The sequence below is a fragment of the Populus nigra genome, chromosome 1 (assembly GCF_951802175.1).
Source record: "Populus nigra chromosome 1, ddPopNigr1.1, whole genome shotgun sequence".
NCBI classification, from domain to species: Eukaryota; Viridiplantae; Streptophyta; class Magnoliopsida; order Malpighiales; family Salicaceae; genus Populus; species Populus nigra.
The window spans coordinates 36,101,977-36,113,543 of NC_084852.1; the positions used below are offsets into that span (position 1 = coordinate 36,101,977).

The following is an 11,567-nucleotide window of genomic DNA, read 5'->3' on the forward strand; positions in this document are numbered from 1 at the left end:
GAATTATTTTACCCATAATCATAAGCTGAAGCCCATAAATGTAAATTGGATTCCCTCATATTATATTATATTCAAAAAATATTTTTAAATATTTTTTATTAATTTTTAAATAAATAATATTTTAACCAAAACCAACACCCAATAAATTGAATTTATTTCCAATCAAATATTATGCACTCCTCATTTTGAACACTTTTTTTTTTTTTGTCTTCCAGTCTTCCAACAAAGCTTATTATTATTTTATTCAAAAGCATGAGCTAAAGCCCAAAAATGTGAGCTGGATCAGCCCATATTATATGTACTAGGGTTTAAGATTTGATTATTTTCAGACTGATCCAATGGCCATGGGCTTCTATCTTAGCTTCTGCAACTAATAGACAGACGCTTCTCTTTCTGTGGCTCTCTCTCTGTCCCCTCCACTTCTTTCAAGATTCTGCATCTTACCCTCCTCCTCCTTCCCTTCCTTTCAAAATAAAACAACACGCCCTTTTTCACCCTCTCTGGTATTTTTCCATCTTATAAGAGAAGATAGAAAATTGTCTTCCTCTCAGTAATTTCACGTATTATTAGGTGACCATTTGAGCTACTTGGTTTTGGGTTTAGCTGAATGACCTCTCATCAATGCCTTTATTAGGTTCTTTCTCCTCTCTCTCTCTCTCTCTCTTGCTTTCTTGCTTTTCTTACCTAAATTTGTGTGCTTTTGCTTTAGAAATATGACAATTTACCAATTTTTCTGTTTTTAGATAGCTTCCCAGTTTTTTTTTCCAGCAAGATATTCACGCAATGTATTCTCACTCCTAACTCTATATCTGCATCATTCACTGTTATGATTCAGGTTTTTTCTGTTAGTAAAGAAGTTTGCTACGTACTGTATGATATTCTTCTTCCTTTTCTTTCTCGTGCTTTCCCTTGTTATCTCTCACCAATGACTGCCATTTTTTTGTGTATTGTTATGGTACAAAAGATTGTTGTTAGCCTGCAAGTCTCTTTCTTTTATTTAGACTTTCTAGTTGGATATGTGGGTTTTCACTGTCTATATGTGGTGGACTTGTAGGAGTCGTAATCTTTACCACTGATTTTGTTAACGTTTGGTTTTGGTGGGCAGATATTGCTACTGCTCAGGCTTCCTTACAAAATCCTTTGGGTCCACTAAGGGCTCAATCCCATGTTCGCTGCAAAGTTTTTTCAAGTCCATTTACCTTTGGTGATGATAAGAGGCTGTTATCGTTAGGGAAATGTATTGAATTCCGTAGAAAGATAAATGGTTTTGAGAGGAGTAAACTTTGGATAAAGGCTATTGCTACCTTTGAACCCCAGTCTTTGGTTCACAAGGGAGATGGAAACAGAAAAACAAGTCGTGGAAATGAACAGCTTGGTGCCAATTCAGATACCTTGACAGCGCAGGTCGAGTCTTTACGCGAAGACTCGATGACATTAGACGACAGAGAAAAATTGAGACGGAAAAGGATTTCTAAAGCAAATAAAGGGAACACGCCATGGAACAAAGGGAGGAAACATAGCCCTGGTAAGCAATAACTAAATAATTGTTAATCGCAAGGAAAGATAAATGGTTTTCTTCATTTGTTGGCCTTTAATTTAGCAATGTTACTTAAAGATTTTAATACATCTGCAGAAACCCTTCAGAAGATTAGAGAAAGAACAAGGCTTGCAATGCAGGATCCTAAGGTGATGTCATGTAAGAATAATTTGTATATTCCCTTGGCATGATCTTATAAGCTTACAATCTACTCCATAATAGAAATCAGTTTTCAGATGAAAAAATTAATATAAGCTTAAGCAAAGGAATAATGAAGTTTTCTAGGAGATTCAATCCCTTTGTCTCGGTTATTTCTTTAAGAGTTCAGTTCAGACTGTAGGCCTTTGTTGCCAGCTGAAACTCTTCCCAAAACCGGTAAACATCCCAACACAGTGCTTATTCTCCCATAGCTGGCTGGTTCTTCCTTACTGTAAATTGTTCAGTTAAACTGGTCTATGATATTGTTGTGAATTAATTTTGGCTAGTCAAGAGGATTTATTGTAATGAACAATGATTGACACTGACCTTGGCACCTGACTTTTTTTGCATAGTTTTAAGAAAAACTAAAGTTAGCAACTGATTGAAACTTCTGACCTTTAATTGATCGGGCATTTGTTTTGCTGTTCTTTTGAGTTCATGCTTAGTTTCAACTGCCTTATGGTTCATCCAAGATGAACTTTTCCTTTTCCTAACGTTCATCTGCTTAATGATCTTCTTTGTCTATCTCACCTTCGTGGACAGTTTTATTCTCACATGATTATTTAAGCTAGTTTATTGGAAAGATATAAGGTATGCATGATATGGCTTAATAGATTTTGTATATGATGACTATGTTTACAATCGACACATTAAATTTTGTTATTCACTCTAAAATCTGACTGTGCAGATCAAGATGAAGCTAGCCAACCTTGGACACGCTCAGAGGTGGGTACTGCTCTTTTTACCTCTTTGCTAAAATTTTGATTTAAAATGCCATTTCCACTGCTAATGCTAATAGAGCTTTTGTCATCTACACTATCTTAATTTGCCTTCTAAATTGTTTTTTACCCGAATAGAAGATTCTGATTGGAAGTTATAGATTGAAAACTGTCCACCTGTTGTTATCTTACAGCAAAGAGACAAGGGTGAAAATTGGGCATGGAGTTAGATTAGGGTGGCAGAAGCGCCGTGAGAAGCAGACGATGCAGGAAGGTTGTTATTTTGAATGGCAGAACTTAATCGCAGAAGCTTCAAGAAGAGGCTATACTGGTGAGGGAGAGCTGCAGTGGGATTCCTACAATATCTTAAGGCAACAGCTTGAGTTTGAATGGGTGGAGAGTGTTGAAAAAAGGAAAACAACGCCTAGGCCAAAAGGTAGCAAGAGAGCACCGAAATCCCTTGAACAAAGAAGAAAAATATCAGAAGCCATTGCTGCAAAATGGGCTGATCCTGTGAGTTTGTATTGGCATTTTTTATGCTATATGTTCCCTCCAATGAATATTGATTCTGAATTCTGATATTAGACCATGATATTAGTGGTAAATTGGAGGGTTGCAACAACCCAGAACAAAATTGAGGCCTGAAACAAAAATTGATTTTGGAATAAGAATTTAAGGTGTTGCTTGGCCAACATATATGACATATTTTATGACCTAAATGTCTAATATTTTTTCATCAGATATATATGGTACAGAAGTGATATACCTGTAAAAGAATTAGTTGATCTGGACATATGCATATTTTGATATTTTTTTTTGTCTAGATACTCTTTCATTGTTTTCTCTCAACCTATGTAGTATTACTCATTGTTTGGCTAGCTCCATGTTCTTTTGCTGATTGCATTTGCATACAATCTACTCATCCCTCATAGTTAAGTTTAAATGTGATTCTTGATGGTATGAATTTCAACTAATTCAAGTTTGCAGCTGTGAACTCGCACATATTTTATCCCCCATTACAATCAATCAAGTTTCTTTTTTCCCACCAGGAATACCGTGAGAGAGTCTTCTCTGGCATTTCTAAATATCATGGCACACCAGTTGGAGCCAGAAAGCCAAGGCAGAGGCCAAGTGGTGGCTCACAGTCTGCTAGACAGGACTCCACAAGGAGAACTAATGATACAGAAAAGGGGGGTACCAGAAGCCCAATTCAGCAGTTGAGGCGAAGAAGTAAGACACCGTCATACAAAGATCCTTTGGCACGCTCGAAGTTGGAGATGATAAAGAACATCAGAGCGGAAAGAACAGCCACAGAAACCAAGAAAAATGAAGCCATTGAACGAGCAAGGTTAGCTTGCTTATATTGGACATGACATACCTAGTACATGACTTGGTGTATGAATAGAAACTAAAGTTGAATTTACTAACGTGCACTATGAATTCATAAACATCTATCAATTAATAATTTTCAACCCCGGTGTCTGGTACTATTCCATCCAATTAGTTGAGTTCACTTGGTTCTTGGTCCTTACTGGAAATTGTTGCTGAAAAGGAAAATGGTAGCGGTGTTGAAGCTAGAAGAACCCATCATGTTCTTCTGAGTTTCATGGCTCTTTCATCTGGTTGCAATTTGAACTTTCCACCAAAATATTCTACTGCTCACTCTGTAGAAAAACTATACTAATCTTATGAGATATCCTGCAGGTCGTTAATTGCAGAAGCTGAGAAGGCCGCTAACACTCTTGAAGCAGCTGCAGTGAGGAGCCCCATCGCTCGTGCCTCCCTAATCGAAGCCAGAAAGCTCATTTCTGAAGCAATTCAATCAATTGAATCTGTGGATACAGGGTATAGCATATCCAATGATAGCATATCTAATGAGATTGAGATTGACAGGCACCCTGACCCATCTCTTGCACCAACCAAACAGGTTAGTGAGGTTGAGAAGGAAATAAATGCAGGCAACGGAGGCTTGGGTCAAGTAGCGTTGAGACAAGTAAATGGGACCAAGATCCTGGAAACAAGTAAAGATGAAGACCTTAATTTCTGTAATTTAGCCTTCAATGATATACTGAATGGTGAGAAGGAACTTCACCACTTAGGCACCAGTGCATATGGTTTGTCTTCACTGAGCACTGCGAGTCCTGGAGACCATTCGAGTTCAGGAAAGCAACCTGGCCAAGTGGAACCAAACGGGAGTCTGAAGTCTGAAAAGATTAATCTACCGAATGGATCCAGAGTTCAGTATGTGAAAGAAGAGACACCTTCCAAACCGGACACTACTAAGAAATGGGTTCGTGGTAGGCTCGTTGAAGGGACAGGAGGAGGCTGAGACAGGTCATAGAATATCTGATACATGATGCATTCATGTTGCATTTCATCTTCGCAGTTGTTAACCGGGGGTCACAAGTTAATGAATTTTATCGCCCATCATATTTTGTTTATAGGGAGAAATATTTAGAGATCAAAACAATTTTTTTATTTACACTGCGTACTTGAAGTATCCCTAGCCACTCTTATCTGTTGTTCCATATAAACTTTATGGGTAGATCTTGTATTAATATTAATATATATGCAGAGGCAGACCAAATTTATTCAACTGTTCTTCATGCCTCCTGTTGTTTTTTCTCGTGAGGCTCTCTTGAATTATCCGAGCTACTAAAGTTACAACGAAGCTAAAACATGAACCATGCACTCCTAGTCGTGTATGAAGTTCAAAGAGAAATGCAAGTCATTTGATAGTAGAGCAAGGTTTATCAGAACCGCTGAGTTGGGAGTCCACGACTTTCTCCACTTCTTCCCTCTTCTTTTCCTTTTCCTGTTTCCCTTTATCAAAATCTCTTTCTCCGCTTCTTCCCTCTGTAAAAATCAAGAACCAACAGGTGACTCTCAAATTAATCAAGACTAGCTGTTTCTGGGTTGGTTAAAAATCAAGAGATATATGTACAGGGCAAGCGATGAGTGGTGCTCACGTTGATGGTTCCAGACTTCCAGTAACAGGTAGCTTAGTTCCATGGACAGCAGCTCTGTTGGGTGCTTTTGCTGTCATTAGTCTCCTACTCATCATGCCTTTTGCTACAGACTCCATTAGCAATCTTTCGAGTCACCCACCACCACCAACCGGGCATTTCAACTGTGATCTTTGGATCTCTGACACAGATTGGATTTTTTTATAATTTAATTTTTTTAGCAAATCAATATTTCACAATTATCTATTAAATAAAATTTTAATATAAAATTTATATTATTTTTTAATATATTTTTTCAAGTAAATATTATTTAGAATTAAATCTTATACATATCTATATTATTTTACATTTAATTTTTATCAAATAAATAAAACTAATAAAATTTAAACTTATAACCATTTAATTATTAAAACTTTAACACCATATAAAAAACCATTCATTCCGAAACCTAAAACTATTAAATAAAAATTTTAATATATAATTTATATTCCTCGCTCTTGCAGCATCTAGAATTGCTAAGAGATGTCACCTGAAGACATTCAACTTTGACACGTGTCTTTCTTGCTTTCGTTACGTGGCAACTTTATCCATCAGGCTAATCGGTCGTTGAAAAAATGACGAACCTTTTATTTTAACCATTTGAATGATTAATTTTTTATTTAAATATATTTCATCATTTGAGATTATTAAATATTAACATGGTCAGTATCAATTAACATTCAATTTTTTTTTTTGTGCTGTTTGAGTGTCTGATATTTTATTTTATATATTTAAATGATTAAGTTTTTTATTTAAATGCATTTTATTAAATGTTGACGTGGTAGTATTGTATAACATATAAGAAAAAAAATAAAATATATAAAAATTGGTTTTTAAATTACTAATTTGTCTTCTTCACAAATAGTTTGAAATAAAATATAAAATAAGAGATGGAAAAGTTGTTTGGTTGATCCGAAAAATAAGTGAGGAAGCAATGTCATGACTACCAATGAAATTAATTCAACAAGTCATGCGATGCTGTAATCGCGTGTTCACGTAATTTATATGTAAATAATATAACTTTAAAAAAATTTAAAAATATAATATTGAGATTATTTTAAATTTAAATACTAATATTATTAGAAAACTCTAATTCAATAAATGAAAATTCATGAACAAGAAAAATATAATAATATTATGATGATAATTATATTTTAATAAATTGATTTGATTTCATTTGATTTAATAAAAAAATATTCTCAAACATACATATTTAATTCATAGAAATTTAAAAATCTTACATTTTTTTTCAAAGGAGTATTTACATTGTCAAATATCTAAAACTTAATTTGTTTTTGCAGTGTTATTATATTTTTTTAAAAAATATTTTTAAAATTAATACTTTTTATTATATTTAAATTATTTTAATACGATAAAAAAATAAAAAAAAATTATTTTTATATATTTAAAAATAAAAAATATTTTAAAAACCAAATAATAATTAGCATTCCAAGACAGGGAAAATAATTTAAAGTATCGTTACGGTTATCTTTTAAAGTGTTTTTATTTATAAATATATTAAAATAATATATTTTTTAAATTTTTAAAAATTATTTTTGATATCAGTATATTAAAAGGTTAAGAGAATTATAAGAACATATAAATAGTTAATTTGAAAATATGATTGTTGTTGTTTTTTAAAATGTTTTTCACTCAGAAATATATTAAAAAGATATTTTTTTATATTTAAAAAATTATTTTTGATATTAACATATTAAAATGATTTAAAAATATTAAAAAATTAATTTAAAAATATTAACTTTTTAAAAAATATTTTTTAAAGATAAAAACAAACATAATCTTGCGGACAAAAGCTAGCCAACTTTGGAGGTAAAAAAAAACAGAGAGAGGGAGAGAGAGGAAAAAACTGGATTTGCAAACAAGCAAAAAGCTTGAGCCCGCTTGGCAGGCGAATTGCTGAGTCATAGTCCAACATGACTCGGCCTCACCCTCCTTTTTGCACGGCAAGCCAAAACCTGTTTTGATATTGAAAGAGAGCCTGCCGCTTCCATCTCTCTTTCAGTTAATACCCTCTTTGCCCAATTCCCATAAGAGCATCAACTCACTTTGGAATATACACATTTGCAGTACTCTTTTCTTGTCTTCTTGATTTAGATTAGATTTATTCTTTCTTCTTTGTAGTATCAGAACAGAAGTGGTTCTTCACTGAAAAGGAGGGCAATAATTAAAAAAAAAACTAGTCTTTTTGTTGTAGAATCATGAGAGCAAGATTGGTGGTGTTTCCTGTTAAAGGAAGAAACTGGTGCTTTAGCAGATCAATAGACCCTTCCCTTGAAGAGGCAGCCGCTTCCCATACTCCTTCCACTCTCAAACACCTTTGGAAAAAGATCTCTTCTTCTTCCAACTCCAGTGCCAAAAATGTGGAACTTGTTATAGATTATGCTTCCGATAAGGTCTTGCCATTTCTTTCTCTATCCATTGTTTGTTAATTTTGTTGAATACCCATTAACATAAATTGATAAAAGCGTGGTCTTTTTTCTTTTTTCTTTAAATAGATGGATAAAGCATGGACGGGTCTGGAGAAGGCTCCTGAGGGAACTTTCAAGAATAAGCTTCATGGGTATCTCTTCTTTTTTACCATTTTTTTCTTATGATGCCTCAGCAAGTGGACTCACTAGTTACAAGTTGCTGGTATCGTATGAAAGGCTATTTTCTTCTTCTTCTTCTTCTTTTTTCGTTCATTTATTGAAAATATTTGATGGTTCAGGTTGGGATTGAAGCTTTTGTCAAGGGTTAAGCCGTCTGAGATTTTTTTGAAATCTATATCCAAGGAGGTCTCTAGTGTTGAAATTACCTACCCTTCCAGGTTATCTTCTATTTCTTACCCTCTTTTATCTGCTTTTGGTTGAATAAACGTTGATTGGGTTTGTACATCTTATATTTGATACTTTGAAGAGCAATGTGAAAGTACAACAAGATTTAGATCCTGCATTCTTATTGAAGTTAACCCTTTTAAAAAACCTTGTTGCTAATTTTTTTACTACATTGCAGTTTAAATGCACGCCTTGTGCGTCGAAGGTTGCGACACATTGCCATGAGGTAATTGATTTCCCCTATGTTTTTTCATTTATCAAGCAGTTAAATGTATTTCTTTGTTTTTCTTATCTATTGATTTCTCTTTTCTTGTAAATGTTGAGATTTCCCTTTTAAAAAGATGGTATAAATGCAGTATAATCATTCCAAGAATATTGTTGCTATTTGGTACTCTATTTTTTGGAAGTGAACAAGAATTGTTTAAAGGGAATTAAATATGCTTGGCTAGAAATTAGAACGTCTCTTATGGATGATCCAAAACTGTAAGAGGCTCAAATACAAGCCTCATTTTCCACTCATTTTCTATTTGTTTCTGACATATTGCTGTGTCTGTTCTATGACATGGCTCTAAGTTAATGAAAATAGCTAAAAGGAGTGTTCAGTGTCTAGCCCTTTTTCTGGGGAGATGTAAGAAGGCTCTACTTGCCTAATGTGCAAGCCATTGAGAATTGAAAATTCTTAGGTGCTAAGCTTTTTGTATGACTTCCGTCTAGCCCTATGCCAGGGAGATGCAAGAAGGCTCTACTTGCCTAATGTGCAAGGCCATTGAGAATTGAAAATTCTTAGGTGCTAAGCTTTTTGTATGACTTACGTCTAGCCCTATGCCAGGGAGATGTAAGAAGGCTCTACTTGCCTAATGTGCAAGGCCATTCAGAATTGACAATTCTCAGGCGATAAGCTTTTTGTATGACGCCAAGCTCCTTGAAGAAAATTGTTTCCTCATAATCCTATCTGTCTTCTTAGTTGAAAAATCATCCACCTCTCAATTTTCTTTTTATCTTTGTTTAAAGCTTAAGTAGCATGTATTTATTTTTCTTGGACATGTTTTCTTCTTCTTTTTTGGTTTTGTGAATTTTTGTATGGTTGCCACTGTCTTCCTGAAGTGAGTGCTGTCTGATTATCAGGGGGGCTGCCATCCACAAGAAATATTTCTATGGTTCAGTTATGCTGCTTCCATTGTCAAGTGCATTAGCTGTACGTATGCATTGGTTTAAGAATGTCAATTTTGTTGTGATTTCTTGCAATATTGGTTTTGAAATTTATCCTTTCATGCTTCAGGAATTACAAGCAGATGCATTATCATGTTTCCTATTACTCTTCTAAATTTTTTGTGTTGCATCCTTGTTCTCTTTCTTACTTAGGTCTTGCCTCTACCCAACATCCCATTCTTTTGGTTCTTATTCCGCAGTTATTCCAACTGGCGAGCTCTTAAGGTGTGTCATTTATCTTTAGCATGATTCTAAAAGTTGGAAATGAAGTTGGGATTGCTTTGCATTTGTGTAAGAAGCAGGTTGTGCTATTCTATGAGAGATTACTTTTGATAAAGTTCAGTATTATGTTTCCTAAAAACATCTTAGATGTTTCCTTTTCTTCATCATAATATGTCACTTTCTTATGCATCTATTCACAGTTTTGTTTTTCAGACTTCTCAAATTTTGCGTTTTGATACCATAGGGAAGTGAGAAGCTTCTTCAGTTAGTGTCAGATTGCTCATGTGCTGAAAATTCAGCTGCTCCAAATGCCAAGGGAAGCGAGCCTGAGAGTGAGGAACCCAAGTATAAATTCCACAGTTCACAAGATTCTCTATGGGTACGCCTTCTCATGAATATCTGACATTTTTTGTGATCTGTCAGTCTCTTATAGGATTAGAAATTTCATTGGAATGATTGGCCTTGAACATTTTGCTAAATTAACTAGGTTAAGGTGGATTCTTTTGTAAATTCCAAGTGAGCATATGTAAATAAGTTTCATGGTCATGGTCGTGAAGTGGTTTTACTCGAGTGGTGGAAAACATCCAAGAATGAGCTAGACTTGAATTAACTTTTCTAAAATTGATCTTCTTTCATTCCTCCCAATTTTTGCCTTATATATATAAATGACATGATTACGTGAGAAAGTTTACACTAAGATATTTGTATCTGTTACATGCTAAAAAAACTCATGACAGCTTGTGATTCCTGGAAATTAATTCCCCCTCTTTTCATTATACTGGCATTATTTCCCATATGCACCTTGGGATGCTAGATTTGACAAACGATTGTTAAATTTGTAGTTTCTGCATATATCCTTGAATAGTTATCTATTTTTCCACATTGATGCCTGGTGTCCTTAAGATCCACGCAGGGATAAGCATTCAATTTCATTTTTGGCCGCAACAGCAGTCTTTCTGTCAATTTAGTAAAGCTTTCTATTGGTTTTATGAAATTGCAAACAGGTGCTGCAACCATCAAAGGAGCTCCAGGAACTTCTTAATAAGCATGCAGATGAAAATGGCCTCAATGACTCTGCAATTTCAGATATTTGCAAGACCTTTAGTTTGAATGCCAAGGATGTCTCGAAGTTTAGACATTCAATCTAGTTAAACATTTGCGTTGTATACCTGTCATTTGTCATGTAACATAATTCGGCGCGATTGCTGATCAATATAAGTAGATCATTCTAATTTTCCCATGTCATGTAACTCTGGCATGCGCGGTCATTTTGGAGAGAAAAAAATTGAATACAGGAAAGTTTAAGATTTTGGCTCTGACATGGCATGGCTACAAGTTATATGATTTGTTCAACAATGCGGATAATTATCTCAAGCACTTTTAACAGTTCTATTCTGTGTTTTTTCAATCTATTATGCATTCTCTTGGTTTGTGCCCAGAAGGCCACAACTGCACAATGATAATGTTTGGTTACTTGCTGGGGGTATTTTTATTCATTGACCATTTGAAAAAAGTATTGGTCAAATAATATGGACATAATTTTATTTTTTTGAAATAACATAATTTAGTACATATTGTGATTGGAAAACACAATATATTAAGATGTTAATGGAAAACGTGGCATTTCAAAGAAATTATTAAATGTGTGGGCAAGAGATAAAAAAGAAAGAATGAAAATGATCATGGAAATACATTGAAGCTATAATTATAACATTACTAGTAACAATTGAAAGATTTTCACAGAACATCAAGGTCACTGATTAGACTAGAATGAGTTATATTTTTTTGTCGGCAAGCAATTACAATAAAGAGATATGAGAGAGAGAAAAAAGAGAGAGATTTT

At 34.2% G+C, this 11,567-nt stretch overlaps 2 protein-coding genes across 5 annotated transcripts; both read left to right on the forward strand.

The window, feature by feature from the left end:
• The first annotated feature begins 390 nt into the window (after positions 1–390).
• LOC133674297 (uncharacterized) lies at positions 391–5,050 on the forward strand. 2 transcript variants are annotated; one of them, XM_062095354.1, is made up of 8 exons: positions 391–634; positions 1,106–1,525; positions 1,634–1,686; positions 2,424–2,461; positions 2,649–2,967; positions 3,504–3,802; positions 4,159–4,299; positions 4,382–4,555. In XM_062095354.1, the coding sequence occupies exons 1-8, from the start codon at positions 622–624 to the stop codon at positions 4,404–4,406; spliced, it is 1,308 nt and encodes a 435-aa protein (XP_061951338.1). In that variant the 5' UTR covers positions 391–621; the 3' UTR covers positions 4,407–4,555. The 2 variants fall into 2 exon arrangements, with proteins under 2 accessions (XP_061951338.1, XP_061951331.1); XM_062095347.1 differs by having other exon boundaries at positions 392–634; positions 4,159–5,050.
• A 2,244-nt stretch (positions 5,051–7,294) lies between these two features.
• On the forward strand, positions 7,295–11,116 carry LOC133696219 (uncharacterized). 3 transcript variants are annotated; one of them, XM_062118348.1, is made up of 9 exons: positions 7,295–7,546; positions 7,675–7,873; positions 7,976–8,040; positions 8,188–8,286; positions 8,472–8,519; positions 9,419–9,488; positions 9,656–9,727; positions 9,969–10,103; positions 10,729–11,116. In XM_062118348.1, exons 2-9 carry the CDS (start codon positions 7,679–7,681, stop codon positions 10,870–10,872), a joined length of 828 nt encoding a protein of 275 aa, XP_061974332.1. In that variant the 5' UTR covers positions 7,295–7,546; positions 7,675–7,678; the 3' UTR covers positions 10,873–11,116. The 3 variants fall into 3 exon arrangements, with proteins under 3 accessions (XP_061974332.1, XP_061974339.1, XP_061974323.1); XM_062118355.1 differs by having other exon boundaries at positions 7,295–7,481; XM_062118339.1 differs by having other exon boundaries at positions 7,295–7,873.
• The last annotated feature ends 451 nt before the right edge of the window (positions 11,117–11,567 follow it).